Raw genomic sequence first — 25,196 nt, 5'->3', positions numbered from 1 at the left:
CTCCCACAGAGAAGCTGGTGAGTTCGAACTGCCAGCCTTTCAGTTAGCTGTCAAGCACTTAACCATTGCGGCACCAGGGCTTCTTCAGCTTAAAAACAACAACATTGAAATGGTTGTCCCTGTCCTCCACATTTCGGTAGAAAGCAAGTATGTCCAGGAAGTATGTAATTACCATATTTTTACGCAAATAACACACATCATACATTTTTTTTGCTAACTGCGCAACCCCCTTGTGCCTTATTTTCCTAGGTGCGCTCTGCATGTTATAAATGTGGGTGCGTTATTTGTGAAAAATTCAGTAATATATTCAGTGAAGTGGGGGAAATAAGACAACTGTTCTGCTAATGGAGAATAGAAGAAGCTGTATGTGAAGAAGTGGGGGAGATTATCATCTTCCCCAGGTAAAGAAGCTGTGGTCAGAAAGATCTAGAATAGAGGTTCCTTCGGGAATGCAAGAAGTGAGTGGAAAAAGGCAACCAACAGGCAAATTAACAATTCCTAAATTTCCAGCTACTCTTCTACTTTCAAAAAAATGTTCTCTGATTTCACCTGGCTATTCCACATTCATCTGTTTGTCTCACTGTTCTGATGGGAGTTCAAGGCAGAATCCAAAGTAGACATAAAAGCTCTTGAGTAGGACATTTTCCTGCTTTACATGAATTGACGCTGTTGAACAGACTGTGGTCTTGTACAATCACTTCCAGACATAAAACAGTTTATGACTACAAACATTCAAATAGAAAAGAACATTGAGTCACAATTGTTAGTGCCTAACAACTCCATGGAGCCCTGGTGGTGTAGTGTTTAAGAGTTTGGCTGCTAACCAAAAGGTTGGCAGTTCGAATCCACCAGCTGCTCCTTGGAAACCTTACGGGACAGTTCTACCCTGTCCTATAGGGTTGCTATGAGTCGGAATTGACTTGATGGCAGTGGGTTTGATTTTTGGGTTTAATAACTCCATATGAGTGGAGGTTCGAGTTTTGGAAGAAAAGTCTGACAATCAGCTTCAGAAAAAAATCAACCATTGAAAACCTTATGGAGTGCAGTTCTACTCTGACACACATGGGTTTGCTATGAGTCAGAGTTGACTCAAAGGCAACTGGTTATAACAGCTTCCATTGTGATGCTATTCTAACTATTTTCCACAGTCAGCTTTAAATTATTGGTAGTTATAGAGAAAACAAATAAGACATATGGTTGAAACATTCCAAATCACATTTAAATCAACATTTTGCTCTTAGCCAAGTAATTGGTCTAAGTTGCTAGAAAGAAACAATGGTTGACATGAATTTTATCTACTTCCTTGGTCTCCAGAGACCCTGATGAAAGTGAAATATAAAGTGCAAAAGTGGAAGAGAGAAGGTGAGAAGCATGTGCTCAGATGATCCACCAGCTGGACAGTCAGCACACGCAGCCAACCAAGATTGGGTTGACTCAATTGATAGAATCTGGCAGTGACCTGATTTACATATCTGATGTCTCAGCCTGAGCTCCCAGTTGCCTTTGCCTGTTGTAATAATACAGAGCGCTTTTCTTTGGTTCTGTCACATGAATATCTCCTAATGGATCTTATTTCCTTGCCATGGCTTTGTATGTAAAATAATAGAGGACTTACCCAGATAAAAGTGAGCATTACTTTATGCATTAGCTGTGTCTTAAACAGTAGTGTGTAAAGTTGTCAGTTAAGATCAAAATATTTATTTAAAAAGGAAGCTTTCCTTAAGAATAGTAACTCTTCTACTCAGAAATGGATTAAATTATCTAACCTGGGGGATGGGGGGGGGGATGTCCTTTCAGCTTTTCTCAATAGAGAGTTTAACAAATTGCCTAGAATCATTGCAAAGTCAATGTAATAACTTAATGACACTGAAAATATGAGCTTTCATCATATCAGTGTTCAGAAATCTTCTACAGATTTCAATTTTCTTCTGCATTATATCTAAATTTCTGGAATCACAAAAACTTTATGTTTGCAAGGCATGCTAAGGACTATCATGGACGACCCCATTTTATAGATAAGAAAACTGAGCCAAAAGTTGACTTGGCTAAAGCCACACAGCTAGTAAGCGAAAGAATTTAGGCGAGGACCCAGGTACTCTTGAGGCAAAGAGCTAAGCTTTCAAATTGTTCTGTGATACTAATATTATATTAAAACATAGACTTTCTATTGCAAGTACAGGTTGGTGATAAAGTAGCATTCATCAGGTAAAGCATCATAAAAATAAATTTTTCACAAGATCGACTCTCCCTCCAAGTAGAATTCACAACACACATCAGCCATTTTAAATATTCTTCCTGTGGGACCTAGAAAGGAAATGTACTTATGTCCACTGCTTTTTCAGGAAGAAGTTAGGAACTTTGGACAGGCAATTGTTTGAGAATATGTGAGTTAATTAAAAAGTCAATCTACTCTAGACTTATTTCTGTTCTCTCTCCTTGAGAAATCACTCATTTATTGCTTGTCTTTCTTCTAATTAAAACGCCAGGCTTTAGTTCTTTGGTTCTGTAAGGGCCCAACTGTTCAGATCATCTAAAATAATACTTGGATTTTATTAAGTTTGGTTTATTTTTAATTTGATTGCTGTTACACATATTTGCTAACTTGAATAAAGATAATTTCCTTTAGTTTTAAAGTTCCTTAAAAATTTAAGTCAAATAGATAAAAGCACCATTAACAGATTGGCATCCTTTGTTTTTAAGCAAAGTCAACACAACACTGTTAATTCTTGGTGAAACAGGAACAAAGATAGATCAGAACATTTGCAAGCTTACTGGAAGTCCACTGCCTTTTGATGTCTACAACAAAATGTTTTCTGTCCTGGGACTAGCTCTGAGTCACGTTTTCAGGCCTGATTTATGGCAGCATGAGACAAGAGAGCTGGCACAGAGCAGGTCAAAGGAAATTTGTCTCCACATTCATGATACTGACAGGATCACCTTCAGTGAGCTGCCTTCTGCATACAGGGACCATTTTAAATTTCCTTTACCCCAATGGTCCTATTTCCCCAAAAAATTGTCAGCGATATCTTGAGCAGTCATTAGAAATATCTGTCTTTATTTTGCTATGATTATTGTTTAGCTGATTAGTAAAATTACCAGGTGACTAACCTTCATGACCCCGTGTGCCTGTCAGTTTGTCAAAATTGGGCAAATCTGCTGCAAAAGACCTCTTTAAAGTTTAAAAAGCAAAGATGTCACTTTGAGGACTAAGATGCGCCTGACCCAAGCCATGGTATTTTCAGTCACCTCATATGCACGTGAAAGCTGGACAGTGAATAAGGAAGACCAAAGAAGAATTGATGGTGTTCACCAAGAATACTGAATATACCATGGACTGCCAGAAGAACAAACAAACCTGTCTTGGAAGAAGTACAGCTAGAGTGCTCTTTAAAAGCAAGGATGGAGAGACTTCATCTCCTATACTTTGGATATGTTATCAGGAGGGACCAGCCCCTGGAGAAGGACATCATACTTGGTAAAGTAGAGGGTCAGCATTTGCATTTCTAACAAGTTTTCTGCTGAGAATTTAAATTTCTAACAAGTTTTCAGTAAATGTAAATTCTCAGCAGCCGTTCAAACCAGACTCAACAGGTTCAAAGCCCTGGTTTGTGTAAAGATATTGTCACACTCACAAATGAAAACCAAAACCAAACCAAACCATTGCCTTGGTGAGCCGATTCCAACTCTCAAGGAAGTTTCAATGAATTAAGTGCACAACATCTTATTTTTAAAATAACCAGCTCTGGTTTGGCACAGGCCAGCCTGCTGTTGTTTTTCTGAGTTCTATTACTATACAAGCCAAAGTACTTTTTGAAATTTAAACTACTATAATGGTCCATACAAACCTCACAAAGACAGCAAGTGATGGAAAAAGATGTCTTTGGCTTATCTAATTTTAAGTTGATTTCAATAAGCAAAGCTTCACTGGGAAACTGTTTCCCATCTTGAGGCTGAATGTGTCTTGGTAATAACACTGACATAGGAGAATGTATTTAATCCAACCCTAATGCCCTAATGGTGATACCTGCCAATGCATTGGCACCATCATGAGCATCATTAGACAGCAATTAGCTCTTTTTGCCAGATTCCTGGTCATGGTAGCATAATCAGCTACTTTCCAAATCACACCCCCAACTGACTTAGTAAAAGATTAAATAACCCTTGACTCATGCTCTCTAGGTTGTTTTGATTTCCTTTTTATCTTCAGAAAATCTGTTGTCCTTACCATAGTAAAGTTTTAACCTTTATGTTAATGTTAAATAATTCAGCACAGAAGTCACCTTTGGAGAATGTTTTGGGCTTAATTTTTACGATTACAATCCCTTAACTATTCCACCTCTGAATGACGTATTGAAAACACCAACTACCCAAAAGTTTTCACATGAATGTAAAACACCTGAATGAACTAAATACGTTAGGCAAGTACTTCTTGACCATGTATGAAAAATTAGATAGGGGAGAATATTAGAAAAATAAAAATTCAACTATCTAAAGAAAAAATATACATAAAGGTCGAACAATACTTTTCAACTATTTATTTGCAAACAAAATTCTGTTAAACAAAGAGTAGGAAGAGGAGTTGTGATAAAAGTCACTGCAGTTTAGGACATAAAAAATCATCTGGTCCACTCTCTGGACACTGTGTGTCACTATTCCTTCCCTTTTTAAGTATAAGCCCTGCTTGCCCATCAGGATTTCCATTCCTCAAGGAAAGAGACTTTGTCTTGTACTACTTATTTCCCCCAGCACCTTGCACAATATCTTTCACTTAATAAGTGGCCAAATCATACTTGTTGAGTTGGCTAATTGAAAGTCTAAGGATACACGGGAAATGATATATTAAAAGAGAAAGTGTTACTCTACAAGCAGCAAGTATGCGTGCTCCCACCACATTTTATTTATATTTCTCTTGAGTCACAGTTATTTGTGCTGATACATGTCTCTGTGTGTCGCAGAATCTAGAAACTGCCTTCCATGTGGTATGCACTGAATGCATGATGAATAATGTCATTAAATGAATGTCTGTGTTGTGTGTGTGCATGTGTGTGTATGTGTGTGTGTGTGTAAAGTGAATGTTTTCTTAACAAGGTCAGTTTTCAGAGCAGTTAGGGCATAGTGCTGAACTTAGATAGATGGAGAGGGGATTAATGCTGGGAAGGCATTCCAGGTAGTGTAGAATGGAAATCAAAGGAATGGAGAATGAAAGAGGGTGGGAAATAAATTGCCTTGCTAAAGGAGAGGGTTCGAACAGAAGGAAATGGGCAACGAGGTTGGCAAAAGAGGCAGCACTGGCGTGTGAAGGTTTTGCAAGGCTAGTTAAAAGTTAAAAATAGAATTTGAGGATGATTATCCCGGTTGCAGAATTCAGGAAAGGTAGAGATAAGCTGCAGGATTTTTGAGGCTGTTGAAAAATTCAGGCAGAGGAGAAAAGAGGCTGGGTAGCAAGGACATGGATACATACAAGCACTACTGTGGGGAATGCAGCAGATCTCTCTAATACTGAACAGTGAATACAAAGATTTTATTCAGGTGAGAGAGCATTTGAAAATGATTTGGAGGAACTGGGGACCGTTTACATGGTGGCATCTTTTGCAGAGGTCAAAAAAGGGTAAAGGAGTACCTAGGAAATAAAAAGTGAATTCAAGTTTTGACATGTTAAATATTTGTTTGTTCTTGAGACACCCAGGCGATATCCTATAAATGCAGAAACATGACCAAAGTAAAATGTTAGAGCTAGAGCTAAAGATGGGTTTTGAAAATAGTACGAAATCTATGCATAAAAACACTATGTAAAAAGAAAAAAGTCAAACCTACTCAAATTAATTTTGAAACTGTCCTACTGAAATTGCAAAGTATTTATAAATGCAATCCCTCACCATTCCTACATCTTCACGTTCAATGGCAAATAACCTATGCAGATTGCCAACCATAGGCTCGTGGGCCTGGTGGGACCTTAACAGGTTGCATCTCCTGACTGTAGACACTGGAGCACAGTGTCTGCTGTACCTTGCACAGCATTTAATGCAGCACCCTGCACATAGTAGTAACTCAGTAAATGTTTGTAAAAATATACATCTCTACATCCAGGCTCTAAAACTAGGCAACACGTTCAGTAACCAGTTATATTTTTAACCAAAATAAGATTTTAATCTTACCAAGATTAAGATTCATGGTAAATGAAAAAAAAAAAAAATTTATTACTTCTATTTGTAAAACATAATTATACTACATCAGCAGCCTTAAAACACTTAGCAGTGACTCTATGAATAAGGTGGCATGTGCCCAGTTCTAAGAGTCTCACATTACACGCCCATATACATTACCTACTTCATTGGGTATTTATTTGGAGAAAGTCAAGATCCAAGGTGGGGAGGTGATGCATGCTCTTTCAGAGATCTGAGTATAAAAAAAAAGAACAAAACAGTGCAATAATGGGACATGTCACCTAGAAATACTCTCTGATTTCAAATTAAATTCCAGGGACAGTTTCTGGAACAGCGTCCTGTTGAGCACGGAGCCAGTGGAAAAGGCACAGTGGCAGGCAGTCTAAGGCCAACAGCTCTCCTGTGTGTCTTTCAGCCTGGGAAGGAGGCACCAATTCCACCTTCAATTTTTAAGGTCTTTTCTACTTGCCTGAGTTATCGACAGATAATGAATGTCCCCAGTTTGCTGCAGTGCCTTTTTCACAAACTGTCACTTCCCACCTCTGGCTGTGACATTGTTTGATACCAAGAAAACCACCTCTGCTTCAGTTGCACTAAGTATCAGATGGGTATTTATATAGCTACATCCCTATTCAGAGCATTGTGAGTAATAGTAGACAGGGCTGCTAGCAAGCAAAATTATAATTCAAGCAATCTGACCCTCACTTTACCCCAACTTTGGGGAACCCACTACCATTGTGTCCTCTTCTTCTTCCCAGGTAAAAACCTGCTTATAGAACAGGATGTATTAAATTGATCTACATTGATCTATTAAATTGAAAACCCAATGTTTTACTATTCACAAAAATTACTTGCATTTTAAAAGAGATAAAAAGTCTTGACCACAAGGAAATGGTTGTAATTTTGAAACTTCAAGTACCTATGAGCAGACAGAAAACATATGTTTTAAATAAGATGTGGATTAGGGTTGAGGCAGGAGGGGGGATGCCCTCCTTGGTCTTCTGAAATGATACATGTAAATAGACCCATTCCTCAAATATATTTGGTTTTTGATTTCTTGATATCAATAAAATTGCTAAAATAGAATTATAATGGCAATACTAATATTAAAATGACCTTTTAAGACTGAATTTTAAAAACCCTCGGGAGGAAATATCTCCGAATATTAAATTAGCACATGTGTGGTAGAATAGGGGACATCTCAGTCATTAGGGAAAAGCTAAATTTAGAAAAATCTGTGCAGAGGAACACAGGATCAATGTTTTCAAGAATATTTTCATTTGATTTCTCCTTGATAATAGTATAGTTTGATGCACTCAGGCTGGCTTTCAGTAAGTGTAAACCACCTGGCTGCCTGATTTGTTTCTTTGATATTGAAACAAGCCAAACATTTGCATCTGTTCAGAAATTATTCCAGGTTGTTTTTCATCCTAAACATATTTAGTACCTTTTTAATAGTTATAACTTTTCTTCTTAGATGGCATCTATGCAGTTCATTACCATTTTTGAGAAATGCAAACATTTAAGTGACTTGAGTCTAAGTTGAACACCCAACTGTTCATTTTGGAATTCCCACCACCCCTCAACCAGGCAATGAATGAACCCTGGATTTGTTTTCCCACCTTGTTCATCCAAATAAGCTTTTATTAATAGCCTATAGTTTTTAACTATATATATAAGACAGGTAACAATTTGGCTAGGGTGGCATCAGGAAGGTAAAGCAAAGAGGACTTAAAGATTTACCATAAAACACATTTAATTGCAGAATGGGAACAACCATTATCTTCACCAACAATAGAAGCTAATGCTTTCATTTATCCAACTAACATCTATTGATAACATACTCTGTGCCAGCACTATTCTAGTTGCTGGAGATAATGGTAGTAAATAAGAGAGATATGGTCCCTCATGGAGCATATATTCAAATAGAGGAGTAAAGGAGAAGGATGCAAATTAAACAAAAGGTCAAGCCAAATATTTTTGATTACTGCTTAAGTGTTGTGCTGTTGTTAGGTGCCGTCGAGTCAGTTCTGACTCATAGCAACCCTATGTACAACAGAGCAAAACACTGCCTGATTCTGCGCCATCCTCACAATCATTGTTATGCTTGAGCCCATTGTTGCAGCCACTGTATCAACCCATCTCATTGAGAGTCTTCCTCTTTTTTGTTGACCCTCTACTTCACCAAGCATGATGTTCTTCGACAGGGACTGTCCTTCCTGATAACATGTCCAAAGTACGTGAGCGAAGTCTCACCATTCTTGCTTCTAATAAGCATTCTGGCTGTACTTCTTCCAAGACAGATTTGTTCATTCTTCTAGCAGTCCATGGTATATTCAATATTCTTCACCAACACCATAATTCAAAAGCATCAATTCTTCAATCTTCCTTATTCATTGTCCAGATTTGCATGCATATGAGGCTACTGAAAATACCATGGCTGGGGTCAGGCGCTTGCTTTTTAACGTTTTAGAGAGGTCTTTTGCAGAAGATTTGCTCAAGGCAATGCATCATTTGATTTCTTGGCTGCTGCTTCCATGGGCCGTTGATTGTGGATCCAAGTAAAGAACAATCCTTGACAACTTCAATCTTTTCTGTTTATCATAATGTTGCTTATTGGTCCAGCTGTGAGGGTTTTTGTTTTCTTTATGTTGAGGTATAATCTATACTGAAGGCTGTAGTCTTGGATCTTCATCAGTAAGTGCTTCAAGTCCTCTTCACTTTCAGCAAGCAAGGTTGTGTCATCTGCATATCGCAGGTTGTTAGTGAGTCTTCCTCCAATCCTGATGCCCTGTTCTTCTTCATATAGGCCAGCTTCTCACATTATTTGCTCAGCAAACAGATTGAATGAATATAGTGAAAGGATACGACCCTGGCACACACATTTCCTGACTTTAAACCACGCAGTATCCCCTTGTTCTGTTTGAACGACTACTTCTTGGTCTACGTACAGGTTCCTCATGAGCACAATTAAGTGTTCTGGAATCCCCATTCTTCACAATGTTATCCATAATTTGTTATGATCCACAAAGTTGAATACCCTTGCACAGTCAATAAAACACAGGTAAACATCTTTCTGGTATTCTCTGCTTTTAGCCAGGATTCATCTGACATCAGCAATGATATCCCTCATTCCACATCCTCTTCTGAATCTGGCTTGAACTTCTGGCAGTTCCCTATCAATGTACTGCTGCAATTGCTTTTGAATGATCTGCTAAGTAGGATAATGGAAATAAAATATGGCTGTGTGATAAAGTGACAGGTAGAGACAGTGGGTAGGGAAGGACATCTGAGCTAAGAATTAATAGATAAGAAGGAACTATCCATGCAGAACATTCCAGGCAAAAGCAACAGTAAATTCAGTGACCTGGAGATGGAAACAAGCTTGGGCTAATTTGAAGAAAGAAAGCAAGCATATGTAGCTGAAAGGGAGTGAGCAAAAAAGAGGGTGTAGGGGTTGAGGCTGGAGAGGCAGGTAAGGCTGGAGAGGCAGGTGAAGCTGGAGAGGCAGGTAGGCGGGACCAGATTAAAAGTGGCCCCATAAAACCGAAGTAAGGAGCTTCAATTTTATTTTAATGGGAAGCCACTAGAGGATTTTAATCAGGAAAGTAACATGATCTGACTTCTATTTTTAAATGACCACTCTGGATCTGCAGTGTATCTTAACAGATCTCTTTAAAACAAATAATAACACAGGAGCAGTAAAGATTCTAACCCATACAATGAAAATCCTAAAAGTAAAAATGGTGTTTTTTACTTTCGAGGCCAATATCATCTTTTCATGTATCTGTCCCCACCCTACCCCACCCCACCCCGGAGAAGAAACACCTAATGGCGACATCTCTAGTGTTCAAGATCACTTCTGCAGTCTGCTGAGGTTACCATTTGGTACAGGGTTATTTTTACGCTCAATTCCCTACCAAAAAGCATAACCTTTTCCACAAGGAACTATAAAGGATGATGACATTGTTACAAGTATTTCTGCTTTCCACTGTAGCCTTTTATTTTAAGTTTTGGAAAACTATTCTATGCCTGCAATTACAAGTTCCACTTTAAAAATACAAATGAGAAAAAACTGATATTCAGATTTGCAGCCAGCAGATAAAACTAAAAAAGCAAAGCACCATCAGATGCTTGGAATGTGAAATGGAAATTTTCCAACAACAGTCCAGGTGCTTTTCTGCCTGTTACAGGCCCAGCACCAGGGGATTAGGCTCCACTCTTGGTGAATGATTTTTTCTTTCTTAGCTGAAAAGGGAAGTGGAGGAACAGGTGATTTCCACTGTCTGTCTCTATGGCAACTAGTACCCTAATTTCACCTCTTAGAAGGCAATTATGCCTATTCACTGAATAGCTTTCAGTCCCCACTTTTACGATGAAAAAAATTGATTTTATGAAAAATGAGATATAGCAATAGGTGAACTTTTTCCCCGGCAACCATGAAGTACAGTTATAAGAGGTACAGTAATTCATAAGCAGAATGTGCTCTGTAGGTTTTTTTTTCCATTTTAAAATTTTTATGCCAAATGTCTTTCTTTCCTCTAGTTGTTTTTTAGTGATAAAATATTATTTTATTTTTCACATTTATTTTTATTCAATTATAAAATTGAGTTCATTGTAAAGAGTTTGACAAATACAGAAAAAAAATATAGAAAAGCATAAAAATCACTCTCCTAATCTAAAATTAATCACTTAATACCCTGCTAGTATTTGTACATGCATAAATATAAATACAATTGAAATCCTATTGTGTATATTTTTCGTAACCAGAACTTTTCACAAAACATTATATTATGAGGAGTTCTCCATATCATTAGGTGTTCTTCTTACACATGACTGTGATGATTTCATAATAGTTCCTAATGTGGATTCCTATATTTTATTTAACTAATCCCTCTACTGTTAAACATTTTTTAACATAAACGTTTATGTACATCATCTCTGTTAGCTTAGGATGAATCCTGCAAAGAAAACATATAAGTTAAATGAGATAAACATTTGAAATCAATTGCCAAAATTTTCTCCCCAAATGTTATCAATTTATTTTCCCACTAGGAATAGATGAACAAGAGCGTTCACTTCCTTAAAATCTTTATCAGAGGTAGTATTTTTTAAAAGAAAGAAAAAGTCAATTTGATGGGGAAAAAAGTATCTCACTATATTTCTTTAGTTTTTTTTTTTTTTAAATTCAAAACCTATAGTAAGGTTAAATATGTTTTTATATTTTCATTCTTTTAGGGGTGGAGAGAGCACATGAATTTCCTGCTCACCTCTATAGCAAAGATTGTTGGTTGTCCCCTAATATCTATTCTCATCCTTTTCTCAGAGATGGAAGAGGTGATTTTTAGCTAAGCACATAGCCCCATGAAATAAAGACATTTCCCATTCTCCTTTGCAGCTAAGTGTGGCTGTGTGTCAACTCCAGGCAGACAGAATATAAACAAAAGTGATATATACTATTTCAGAGAAATGTCCTTAAAGGGAAAGGACATGTTCTCCTTCTCCTCTTTTTTCTTGCTAGTTGGAATGCAGATGTTATGGTTGGAGATTCAGCAGCTATTTTGGATCATGAGGATAAGGCCCACATCATAAAGAAGTGGAGCAGAATGCTTGAAGCAGCCTGGGTTCCTAAGAATTTTTGCAGAAGTGTCATACTAGCCATGGATGGCTCATCTGGATTGTTATGTGAGAGATTAAAACTTTGTGTTTTTAAGTAATGATTAGTTTTCATTTTTGTTGCAGGCAGCTGAACTTGATCCTGATTAATGTAAGATTCTTTGCCTATTTTTTTTCTTACTGATTTTAAGTGCTCCTTTTATTTTAATGATATTTATACTTTATCTGGCATATGTTACAAATGTTAGTTTGTCATCTTCCCCAAAAATTTTGTTTATAGAATTAGGAGATTAAAAAATCTAGCTATTCTTAAATTTATTTACTACATAAATTCCTTTCTATAATCACAAAAATCAGATAACAGTATTAGCTTAGAAATCAAGATTCCAGGGAAATATTTTGTCTCAACTATCTTAAGGCAGCATTGAGACATAAATTTACTTTCTATAGATAAACAATTAAATGGCTATACTGTAGGCTAAAATCATTGAAATGATGAGAAATTGTGTAGACTTTGAGGACTTGATAAATAGTTCATTCTTTGCTAAAGCAAAGATTTTCCATTTACAATCTGTGGAGCTCCGGGTTCAAGGCTTGGCCTCAAAGGTCTCCACGAGGATTCTGGGGAAGATGAGTAGGCCAGTCTTTTCACTGCTACCCCAATCCATATTCCTAAGGCAGTCATCATGTGTTACACATTGGGGTTCCACAAAAGGGTCCCTGCCATTAGCGATTTCCCACACACACAAGTAAGAAATATGGGTTCACAATTCCCTACCAGATCATAAGCAGCTAGCATCTTTTTCTGTACATCTGGAATCATCCCCAGAGGCTCCAAGTAAGGAAAATTCTCTTTCATCACAAGAGAGACTGAGGGAGTATTGTCACTGCTGATGAGTCGAGAAGACAGGGTCAACAGGCACTGCTTCAGACTGGCAGTTGGAGGGAGTCCACACAGCTCCTTAACAGACACTATCGCATTCTGTGGGGAAGAAAACATGGAATCACAATTCTGGCCACATGACACATCACCTCCAGGATTTTGCAAATGTATAATCATATATATGTACATATATATATAAATAATTTGGAGCAAACTAGATTATAACCCACCAAAAATATTGTGATATGCACGGAGAAAACACAGACAGCCAAATCACTATTACATTTCATCTTTCTCAATTTTTGGCAACTGCCACAAATATACCACAAGGCTACACAGTGCTTTTCAAAAGAACACTGACATTACAAATTAGCATTGGCTTGCTGTGAATTCCTTATTTGATTTGGACCATGATGGTCATGAAAATGTATTGTCAGTGACTGTCCACTGGAGTGTATCTCCTTGGGACTTTTCTCCTCAAAGTAGCAGGCTGCTATTATTCACCACTCTTCATGTGACTTATTATCAATGATATTCCTTTGTCATCCCATCAGAAATGCACCTGACAGACACACAGACACACCAACAGACACACACACTGAAAACAGGTTTCATACAGAGTTACACTTGTCCATGTTAGAGTCTTTTTAAAAAACTCACTTGAAATACAAATTAGGACTATTTTACATTCTATTAATGGTGAACAGTACCTAACCTATTATGTGTTTCATGAATTTAGTGACAGTGGCAGTGCTGATTTTTCTACTGATTAGGTTCCACATCATCCTTAACCCAAAAGACTTTATGTTGAAATGATGTTAAATTATCTGTTCTGCCTGAAAAAAACTTTATCCATAACCAACTCTCCTTAACATGTATTTTGTATACAAAATATAAGTTATTTAGAAGATATATCTTAAGAATTATATAGAAATACATAAAATCTATTTATAATATATAAAGTTAGATGTATAAATGATTTATAATTAACCTCACATATGTATTTAGTATTTACAATAGTTCTATAATTATATCAAGAAAAAAAGTCGAGTAAAAGATGCTGATATTTGGAGTCTGTGTTTAAAATAGCGGCCAAGCCACCCCACCTCAAGTTAAATGCTTACAATCTAAGTATTTACGTACCAACTCTTTCCCACTATTTTAGCTATTTAAAACTGACGTTAAACGTATCCCAGAATTTCTGTGAAGTAATGTAAAAAGGTTTTCACCAAGTTGTGGGTTGGAGTCTTTGCATCATGTGACTAAAAACCACGAATGAACACGAATTTTGGTATCAGGCAGCCCTGGATTTAAAGCCCAACATTGCTATTTATTAACTGTAATATTTGGGAAATTACTTAACTCTTCCAGCTTAGGTTCTATCTTGAAAGTAGAGATTTTTTGGTGTGGTTACTATATTAATTAAAGGAATAAATAAATTAAATTGAATGATATTCTTCTCCTGTTTTGCTCTCACACAAAGACTGCGACTGCTTCTGCCATCTTGCACTTCCTTGCACATTGCAGGTACTTAGTAAATATTTGTTGCTTGATTGTTTCTCAATAACATTAGCCTAGAATAACTATACTAAATATACTTAGAAAGACAGACAGATAGACAGGGTTGAAAAAAATCTGCAACCATCTCTTGATTATAAGTATTAATGAATGGAAGGAAACTAACATTGAATTTCTCTATTCAGAGTTGGGCAATTTACGTATGTTCTTATTTACTTCTTGTAATAATTTTCCACTGTATTATTATTTTTCTTACCTTATTCAGAGAAAACTGATTATATCAGAGACCTGAAATAATTTACTCAGGATCATACAGGGATAGATTTTAATCTAGAACCCATGTTTTTTCAATTAAATCACATTTCTAAGGAAGGCTGAATAGTTTTCAGCAAGTTCAAGTGTTAAGTTTTGTTTAATTTTGTGCTGTTTTTTGGGGGAGTACTTTATTATTATCATTGTTATACATTTAAGCAACTTAATTTAATAGGCGTTACATTTTTTATTATGGCTTCAAATTTTCTTCCATGTTTATATCTGTAAATATTATATATACTAGTAAGTAGTATGTGCGTGTGTTTGTATAGATAATAGTTTACATATTATACACATAAAATATTTTATATACTACTTTTTCATATGCATATTCGTATACATCAATTCGATTACATACATACTAAGGATACTTAACGCAGTATAGTATTTTTGTTTTGCTATGTTGATACTCCATTAATGGGCTTAATTCAGGACAAACTTAATATAGCATCTTAGTTAAAAACTTAAAAATATATCTTGTTTATCACAGGCAATACTGAACTTAGTTCAGTGGTACATGAATTTACACAAACATTCTGATCATTTTTGAAGGAGGGATCAAATCATTAATAAAATACAATGCTCACTAGTAAGAGAAGGGTCAAAAAAAAAAAAAAGTAGGGGTAGAGGAGGTAAACATGAGATTTTTTTCCTACCTGCATATTTTCTCTCATATCTATGGCTTCTCGTAAGGGATGAACTGCTAGCTTAAAGATGTCATCTATGGTTTTAAGGCCAATATTCCTGAGCATGGTGTATTCCCGAACTTTCTTCCCCATTCTCACTGAAAGACTGCGCTTCTGTGCCTTCCCTCCTCCGCTTCGATTAGTTATTGCTATGTGTACAAAAAGGGTTACGTGCTCCATGATGTCACTCACAAAAGAACGCAGGGGAACATGTCGATATCCAGGCTGCAGACATTCAAACGGTATCGTATATTGTCCTATAAACTCATCCCCAATGTAGTCATCATCTAGAACAACAAAACGGATCATGGCCAGCTCAGGTAGGGTAACCTGAAACTCAAAAGTTTCATCGAAGATAGGATTATCACTGTTTTGTTGTACAGTTTTAGTTCTTTGTTCTGAACAGTCTGCAGGAATTCCATGAATCTCTATACAAACATAGGGATCTATGACATCCCCTTTGGCACAAGCTCCCTTGGGCTTTGGGAAATTCTGACCACTGATGATCTTAATATGAAGGGCTAGAGGAGAAACCCCAGGTACAATGCCCTTTGTATTTGCACTAAAGTAAGAAACTTCATCTCGCATGATAGAAGGTCTTAGAACATAACCACATCCTCCATTTTGAAGAAACCAGCCGGTGTTAAGGTCCATCATTGGACCTGGAGTCTGAAAATTCATTGCCACAATCTGACAGCCACAATTCCAAAAGTCTTGTGGATTCAAGTTACTGGAATCGATTCTCATGGCACTTGGATAGACTCTTGATAAGAACTTCTTATTATAATTTACAAAATCCTCTGGGTATTCATTTGCAATTCGGCTGGCCTCTGTTTCACTGAATGAGCAAATTTCCCAATAGTTTTGGCTTTTCATGGACAGTTCAAAATCCCTGTACTGAACAGATTTACAAATAGATACCAAATCAGAGAGCTCCCTACAGAGCCATATTTGTTTCTGCTCCTCATTGTGGTCCACTGACATCCTTCGAGACATTTCAGCTTCCTCATCTTCATCTGTTACTTCCCCCTCTAAAATGTCTGAATCAGAAGGCAATTTCTTTCCTTTCACGATGATCTTTCTTTTCAATGTTTCTGGGGAAGGGAGGTAGGATTCAGATGGCAAAGGTGCTTCTGTATAGAGTTTATTGCCAAAGATCTTTTTCATGTGTTGAACCATTACCTTCTGCTGTGGTAGGGAGCAGTGATTCCCCAAGCAGAGAATGAGTGGGTATTCAGAAGCAACAAAAGCAAATTTGTTTACTACCTCTATGACGCTTCTAAAGGAAAGATGTGTTGTCACATTATTTCGATTACAAACGATTGGTTCATTGTCTGGACCATCACTTACATCGAGTTCAATGCTTCGACAGCCCATTTTCAAAGCTCTAACATACCCATTAATATCTGCTGGCCCCCTGAACTGGTCTTCGATCAGATAGGTATTGTGAGAGGCATTGATATAGTAGTGAGATAATGGCTGAGTCATATCTTGGGCAACCTTCTTTTGCTCAGGATCAAAAATGTCACATTCTGGTGACAACAAATACTGAGTAAAGCCATCAATGGCAAGAAATCCTTTTTGACGCCCCTCTTCAGAAAGTTCATATCTCCGAATAATGTCTAAGCACATATCCTCAGTGATGTGGGTGACTCCTTGCTCAGCTTCCAAAAAGAGCCTGAGATCATTGGCATCCAAATATTCTTTGTTTTTAGATATCTGTACAAGTAAGAAATACACTTCTGGCCTGGTGCAAAGTTCACAGAAAGCTTCACAAAATTCCTCTTCTGTCACTCGAGTAGTTAGTTTCTCTTTGCTCTTCTGGATTTCTTTAAACTTTAACCTGATCTTGGATTCCTTCAGGGTAGGGTTGAGTTGTTTTATTAACTCTACAGAGGTGTCTTCCAACATAATCCCATTGCCATCAATATCTGCTGCTTCAAACACTGTTTTCAACCACATGAACCTTGGCGTGTTCTGGTTGTCCTCCATAAAATCAAGGGGTTGCTTACTTCGAGAAACCAGGTAGCGTAATCCTGACACCCAGATGTTTGCTACATCAGCTGAGTTGGCAACTAGGTCCAGAGACTCGTAGTTTTCCCCATGAAGTATGGAAAAGGCACAGTCCTCACAAATCTGGTCAGCAAGGCCATTGTTTCTAAATGTTTCTGTGTTCTTTCCAAGTCTGATCTCTTTTATGGCAGCAATATCAAGCTTAGCTTTCTCAAAGTCTTTCTTGGAAGGTTCCCAGCGAAGAGCTTGGAGGTCTGTGTCCAGAGTAAAAAACCGGTTGTAAATGCGAGAATTTGGCCGGACTTTCTTCAGTTCGCAGCCAGCCTGCATGAAGCTGATGCAGTCACTTGCACTGCTAATCTTCTTTTCTGATGGCATGCTACTGAAAGACACAGTTTTCTTTCTTCCACCGCATTTTTGGTTTGCAGGATCCTGTAAAATAATTTGAAAACAGTGAATCAATTTCCTTTCGAAAATGGACACATTCAGTAACACTCTACAAACTCCTCGGACTCCTTTTAGTTGTGACTATTTGGACAAAGCCTGTCCTAAAATTTACCTTTTCACTGTCTAAGGAAAGAGAAATTGCCAAGAAAACTGATACCATAAAGTTTAGTAAAAACTGGTTTCTCAAATGCCTTTGTGTCCTTTAAAATAAAACCAATCATGATGTTACCTACAGATCACTCTTTAATTTGCTCATTAAATCAGATTTCTTAAGAACCTATTGACACTTTAACATCAGTTTAAACCTAGTTTGAGTACCTATAGGTATGTGAAAGAAATAAAGCTGGATTTCTTTAAAAGGTTTCTTCATTTATACTTATCAACAGTTTAAAGATATCTCACTTAAAACATGCTCAAATAAATGGCTTTACCTTAACATAGCTTATATTCCAAAGTGTTTACAAAACAGCTTAACTAATAATCACTTTTTTCCTTAGACTATTTTGAAGAATAAGCATCTTGAAAGCCAGGTTAAGTGCTAACAATAGCCAGATGAGTCTCATTTGACTGAGATTTCCCATAAGGGTCCCATAAATGAACCTTATGGGAATTCACATCTGCATTTCAGTAAGTGCTATTAGCAGCCACAGCTTAGAACCAAACAGAAATATGGATGCTTCTACTAACTTTGAAGGTTTTTCTAACTTAATTTAAATTTCAAAGCCTTTTTCAAGAAGATTTCACAGGGAGTATTATGACAAATGAGCTGCTGCCTATTTAATAAATACTTCACTGAATTTAAGCAAGGATTATAGAAAATGCCAGCAAATTTTAACAAAAATTACATGAAGCTAAAGTTAAAAAAAAAAAAAGTTTAACATTAATGACAGAATAGCATCTGGCACACCGTATATGGTATATAAGTATTTGTTGTTTTGTTAAATAAAATACTGTACCATCTTTATGCAAACCCTCAGGCTTTTTCTCCCATTTGGATCAGCACCCTACCCTGGAATGGCTCCTAGATTCTGCAAGAAGGGTTCTTTTCCCACCTAACTTGCTCTGACTCCATACCTCTTCCATGCACCTTGCAAATATCCCCTTGATCCATTTCTGGAAGGTCTTTGGCTCTTAGTCAAACAGATTCCCAGTCTTTTCAGCCCATTTTACCCGGTGCTGGCCAACAGAGCATCAAACTTCATCTATTCAGATTAGTGTATCTGAAACAGGTTGTTTGTTTCTTCTGACTGTCCTTCTTGGGTGAATCAAGGCTTTCTCACTTAGCCTTCCTAAAATATAGGCCCAGTCCTCTGAATACTCATAAGATGATAGACTCCATCTGAGTCCTAGACTGTCCACTGTGTCTAGTACTCCCAATTCATTTACACTGAACATCTGACTGATGATGCTTAAAACTGGTTATTTCTTTATACTTTCTTCTGTTCAGACCATAAAAAAAGAAACCTGTCTCTGTCGAGTCCATTCTGACTCATGGAGACCCCATATGTTACAGAGTAGAACTGCTCCATAGAGCTTTCTTGGCTATACTTTTTACAGAAGCAGATCGCCAGGACTTTCTTCCGTGGCATCACTGGGTGAGTTGAAACTGTCAATCTTTTGGTTAGTAGTCGAGCACAAACCACTTGCCCCATGCAGGGACCTATTCAGACATAAAAACTCGTTGCTGTTGAGTCAAACATAGACTCAAGTTAATACTTCTCCCAACCACGTCATCAGTTAAGATATTCCTCCAGGACCAAATTTCCCAAAAGCACCTTAATGCATGTTTATAGTATACCGTTTTATCAGCATACCGAAGAGGCAGCAAAGTGTAGCATGTAAAGGACACTGTCCTTAGAACAAAAATAACTAGTCTCAATTTGTGATTATTCTGCTTACTTGATATATGATCCTGTGCAAGTCTCTTAACCTCTCTGAATCTGAATTTCTGATTCAAAGATAAGAATTAATAAGTCTGGTGGTACAAGTGGTTAAGTTCTCAGCTGCTAACCAAAAGGTCAGCAGTTTGAACCAACTAGCCACTCTATGTGAGAAAGATGTGGCATTCTGCTTCCATTAAGATTACAGCCTTGGAAACCCTGTGAGGCAGTTCTACTCTGTCCTATAGGGTCGTTATGAGTCGGAATTGACTCAAGAGCAATGGTTTGGTTTTGTGTTTGGTATATATGATAGGGTTATTGTGAGATTCAAAAAAGAAAATGTATGTGAATGTACCTTGTAAACTGTAAGTGCTTGTAAGATTATTCTATTTTAAGAAAGAAAAGCATTTCCTCACACACCTGGTCACTGTAGGACCATCAGTAGGCACTGACGAGGACATTTGTCATCAAGAAGTTAATTCATTCCTGACTTCTGAGCATTAAGACAACTTTTTAGTGACAAACTGAAAATATTTTTTAAAAAAGCCACATAATATTATTATTTCAAACACTGAAAAGTATAATCAAAGAAATACTGGCCATTCTGGCATTCTTTTAAAACAAGGTAGACTCTCCTCCTCTGGGGCCACATTTAGTTGTGCTTCTGCCTGTAAGAGCCTCCCTATCTCATGATTCAGGAAAAGGCAGGATGATTTATTATTCAATTGATTAAAACCCTTCTTGTGAAAAGGAAAGAAAATTTGCTTTAGTTATGGGATATTGATGGAATGATTCATTGACTCAAATATATATCAGCTCTTCAAGTGACAAAGATATAAATTGCCCAATTTAGATTACAGAATATTGCCTCTCGGTGCCCTGGCATTTAACAAGTTAGCTCCTGCTTTTCCAGAGTTATTATTTTTAATTAGCCCATAGTGGTCCATTTCCTCAACCTTAAGTTAAAAAAAAACAACTATAAATCTTCAGCTGTTTACACGCAGATGTGCTATTAGAACAAATTTAAATTTGCCACAACCCACATGCTCAGAAATATCAGATGTTTGTGTGTATTCTTCCTAACAGCACTTCTGAGATGGGATTAATCTACCAAGTAAAATGAAGAGGGAAACTGTGAATTGTGCTGGTAAATTAGACTGTGACTCAGCTCAAAGCTTATCATTTGACTAGCTTTTTAAACTAATGAGAGCTTTCAGATTAAAAATTATTTTTATATAAGCAGATCATGTTCCAGATAGGATTATTGTCAGTAGAGTTATAAAACTTCTGATAGTTCCTAACAAATCTTAAATGGGAAATTATTCCTTCTCTAAGTGCGTAGCATGGTTCTTGAACGGTACTCTATACATGGTCATTACACTGGTTTTCTCCACAGTCTAACACTCCAGTTTTGACTTGAGCCACTGTTTATTTATGAGGACAAAACTAAGACTGTCAGAATAGCTTTCTCTTATAAGCCTCTCTCCTTTGTGATAATATCTCCTTAAATCAAGACTTTCCCTCCTAGTAAGATAAGCCTTTAAGAGAGAATTTTTTTTAATCTAGTCTAGGGAAAAATCCACCTGCCCCATAGTACTTATTTCTTGCTTTGACCTCCAAAGTGATTACAAAATGTATCCCAAAATGCCTTAAAACTTGCAACCAGTAAAAAAGAAACGATCTTAGGTTGTCATCTCACCAGGGACAAAATCCAAAGTTACCACAAGCCTCCAAATGAGCTAAAAACCAGCCAGAGTACATATGAACAAATAATAAGTTTGTCTGCTGATGATTAGAGCCAAGATGAGTTATATTTAAAATATGTTAGATAAGTTGCAGGACTCTGATATCTCTCTAGTTCTGCCGTTGGGGAAAAGTAAGTGAGCAATCGTACTGTTTTTTCAGTGTCCATGGCACCCAGAGGCTGTGAAAGGCCTGGTAGAAGGAGAAACGGAAACAACGTGTCAGTGGATTGAAGATTCCAAATCTCCTTCAGAGTTTCTTCCCTACCACAGCCTCTTTGCCAGAGCTCTACACCCTCAAATCTGTATTCCCCTCAAGAACATCTTGGCAGGCTGGTGGGGCAAGAGTAGGGCTGTTAAGGTAAACAGAAAAGTAATATTGCCAACTGAAAAAAAAGTTAATGTATTACTTATAGATCTTCCTTGTTGATAAATACATTAAAAAAATTTTTTGATGATGAAGTGAGAGCAAATCCATTGCACTTGTCTATATAGCTTATTGTCAGTTCAGGTGTGTTCTTGTTAATTTTAGCTTACTAGATCATTAAATTGACTCCAACAGCCATAGGTATATCTGAGAGATTGTTATAGAGTATGTTATGAATTGAATTGTGTCCTCTAAAAAGATACGTTGAAGCCCTAACTTCTGTACCCGCGAATGTGACCTTGTTTGGGTCTTTGAAGATGTTATCAGTTAACATGAGGTCATACTGGAGTCCTAATCCATGTGACTAGTGCCCTTTTATAAGAGAGGACAGACAAAGAGACATATTGAGGAAAGATGGCCATGTGACAACAGAGGTAGAGCTGAAGTTATAATGCAGCTGCTAGCCAAGGAACTCCTGGGGCTACCAGGAGCTGGGAGAGACAAGAAAGGATCTTCCCTAGAAATTTCAGGAGGAGCATGGCCAGGCCAACATGCTGATTTGTACTTCTAGCCTCCAGACTATTTGAGCAATAAATTTCAGTTTCTTGAAGCCACTCACTTTATGATACTTTTTTACAGCAGTCCTAGGAAAATAATACAGAGTACAAGGATTTTCAGTTTATCTCAAGGGTGAACTTCCTAGCTCCAGGATGAGGGGAAGGAGCTGAAGTACTAACTCCCTCAACAACTTCTCTGGAGCAGCTTATAACAATGACGACAAAGGTTTAAATTTATTAGGATGAATAGCACATTGTGATGACTCTGCCTGTCCCCTAAATTATAGCTTGGACTCATACTCTAGTGAGGTCCAAGGATTATTCCTTTCTATTTCATAACATTCTATGTTTAAGTTTCCAAATTATCACTTTACAAGAAAGGATCATATTTAAACATGTTTAATAATAAAATAAATCAAATTATTAGGTTTATAGGTCCCTGATCATCTCTAGAAGATACTTCTCATTTTGGAGCTATTGTCTTTTTAAATTAATCAATACTTTATACAGGATTTAATTATCAGATTCAAGAAGAGTCTTATATACTAGTAGAGCAATAGACAAATGTTTTTACTCTTTAGTTACATCAAGACATTGATTTGTCTACAAGCATTGTTTCTAATATACTCATATAATAAAGATAATTTCTATCTAATCTCATGCTGTAAAGGCTAATTTCTAATCCTAAAAATCATTTCAAAATACTAGGTAAAATGTGCGCATGTTTTACTCTTTTATTTTTTCAGTATTTTCTACAATATTGTTGCTTACTGTCAGGAATAGGATGCCAATCGTGATTAAATGAGACTCCTACACAACAGTAAAACTTTACTTCTCCCTAAACATGTTTTATTAGGCTAAAGTTGGGGAAAATGTTCACATAAGCCAAATTAATAAACCTGTTTCCATAAATTCTCATTGGCATTTGCTCTCTCTGAGCCCTAAGAGATTGGATGTGACACAAGTTCTTTAACAAAAACTCAATAAACACAATCATTCTTCTTCATGAAATATTGATAAGCCCCAGAGAAACTCTGCCTATTCAATGCAAGCACAACTTTGGATCTCAGTCATGAAAGTACTAAATTATTTCAATGTAATAATTGCAAAGAAAGAGTATACTGAAGCAATATATGAAAATTAAAGAGTGGTAACAGAAATATCATTTCCACATTTCCTACCTCTGACCTGATGAGTATGTTTAAACATGAAATTATATTGTCATATATTCTTTTGGCTGTTTTGGTAAGTTGTTTTTAAGTAAACTGTTCTAAAATGACTCTTTTTTTAAAAACAAAACAAATTTACAAATCCTAAAGAATAGTACTCAAAACACCAGTTGTCAAAGAAAAGAACCTTTGCTTCATAATGCAGAAATCTAGCTACATAAATGCGGACACACTAAAGTGACATTCACTTTTCTCTTTTAGTCTAAAAGGGAAACACGATGGAGAGAAGTGGGAAGTATAAAGAAATATGAGGTAAAATCAGAAGTTCTTGACTGGATGTGTTCGTAAGGGAGTCTAGGATGACTTCCATTTTCTGGCTTGAGTGATAAATGAGTGGAAATATCGCTAAATGAGATATGGAATACTAGGGGAAAAGAAGCTGAAGAGGAAACTAAGTTTTATTCTGGCCACAATGGGTTTTATATGGTTATGGCTAACAGAAAGGTTGGAGGTTTGAGTCCACTCAGAGGCACCTCAGAAGGAAGGCCTTGTGATCTACTTCTGAAAAATCAGCCACTGAAAAGCCTATAGGGCACAGTTCTACTCTGACACACATGGGTCACCAAGGGTTGGGGTCCATGAGACAGTAACTGTTTAGTGGCTGGTTGGTTGGATGGGACACCTAAGTGAAGCTATGCAGTGAAAGTTGAATATAGGAGTGGAAACCTCTGGGGACAAGTCTAGGCTAGAGCTCCAAAGGTGAGAGTCGTTGCTATAAAGGAGAAACTGAACCCTGAATGTGAAGAAAGTCACTCAAGAGATAAGAAGAGTCAATGATGAGCTGAATGCAGAGAAAAACCAGTACTTGGAGAATGGACAGAAGAAAGAGACCAAAAAAAAATTCTGAGAGGTCAGAGAATGAGGAGCATAAGCTTTCACAGAGGCCAAAGAATAGAAGTGGAGAAGAAGAATGCAGTATAGGCAACCAGAAAATAAGTTCTCAGCAAGGCTTATTGAATACAGCAGCTAAGACATCACTGATCATTTTGACCAGAAGGTATCCTATGTTCCTTTTAAGATAGTGAGGACAGTGATGCGGGTGAGAACCAGTCTGCATTCATGAGAAGAGTGAGAACAAAGGGTTCTAGGAAAAAGGAACAACAGGTACAAAAGTCCTGTGGTGGAAGAAAAGACCAGGATGGCTATAGTATAAGTTGAGGGATAAAACCAAAAAACCAAACCAAATCCATTGCTGTCAAGTTGATTCCAACTCATAGCGACCCTATAGGACAGAGTAGAACTGCCCCATAGGGTTTCCAAGGAGCGTCTGGTAGATTTGAACTGCTGACTTTTTGATTAGTAGGGAACTCTTAACCACTATGCCACCAGGGTTTCCATAAGTGAGGGATAGAGTGGTCCCAAATGAGAACAGAACAATAGGCAGAGAGTGGTAATCCAGGTGAAGACCATCCTCAAAATACTGGACTTGGAGTGGAATTCAGTCCTGGTGCATTTCCCTGTCCAATGAGCCTATGCCCAATCCACATCCATGTTTGGCAGTTAGGTAGTCTAGAGAACCCAACCTGCTAGGGCCTAACCATTCACAGACAGAATCAACAAGGTGGGAGAGGGGTATCACCACCGTATCTGTTGCTTTTGGATTTCAAATAAGGGAGTTTGCAACTGTAGAGTTATACCATTAATTCCACATTAAAACTTCCAAAGTTGTTTTCCCACAGTAAGCTCAAACTATTTAATGCAGAGTCACAAAAAGGTGACATAATTTATTTATGGAAAAAGAATTGATGCCTTTGAGTTGTGGTATTGGCAAAGAATATTGAA

The 25,196-nt window shown here is 37.2% G+C and overlaps 1 protein-coding gene across 3 annotated transcripts in view; it reads right to left on the bottom strand.

The window, feature by feature from the left end:
* PLCL1 (phospholipase C like 1 (inactive)) overlaps positions 1-25,196 on the bottom strand; it is a 390,794-nt gene that overhangs the window by 80,981 nt on the left and 284,617 nt on the right. For all 3 annotated transcript variants that reach the window (XR_002824409.1, XM_023732952.1, XM_004378194.2), the window contains exons 2-3: positions 15,150-17,624; positions 12,559-12,762 (exon numbers count right to left, since the gene is read on the bottom strand). Coding sequence is in view for 2 of the 3 variants with exons in the window: in XM_023732952.1 (XP_023588720.1) it covers positions 12,559-12,762; positions 15,150-17,624 (2,679 nt within the window). In the remaining variant the exon portion in view is untranslated. The remainder of the gene's footprint in view (positions 1-12,558; positions 12,763-15,149; positions 17,625-25,196) is intronic.

The sequence above is a fragment of the Trichechus manatus genome, unplaced genomic scaffold (genome assembly GCF_000243295.1).
Source record: "Trichechus manatus latirostris isolate Lorelei unplaced genomic scaffold, TriManLat1.0 scaffold00056, whole genome shotgun sequence".
In the NCBI taxonomy this organism is placed as follows: domain Eukaryota; kingdom Metazoa; phylum Chordata; class Mammalia; order Sirenia; family Trichechidae; genus Trichechus; species Trichechus manatus.
The sequence above is the reverse complement of the archived record's forward strand: the minus strand, read 5'-3'. Positions and strand labels throughout refer to the sequence as shown.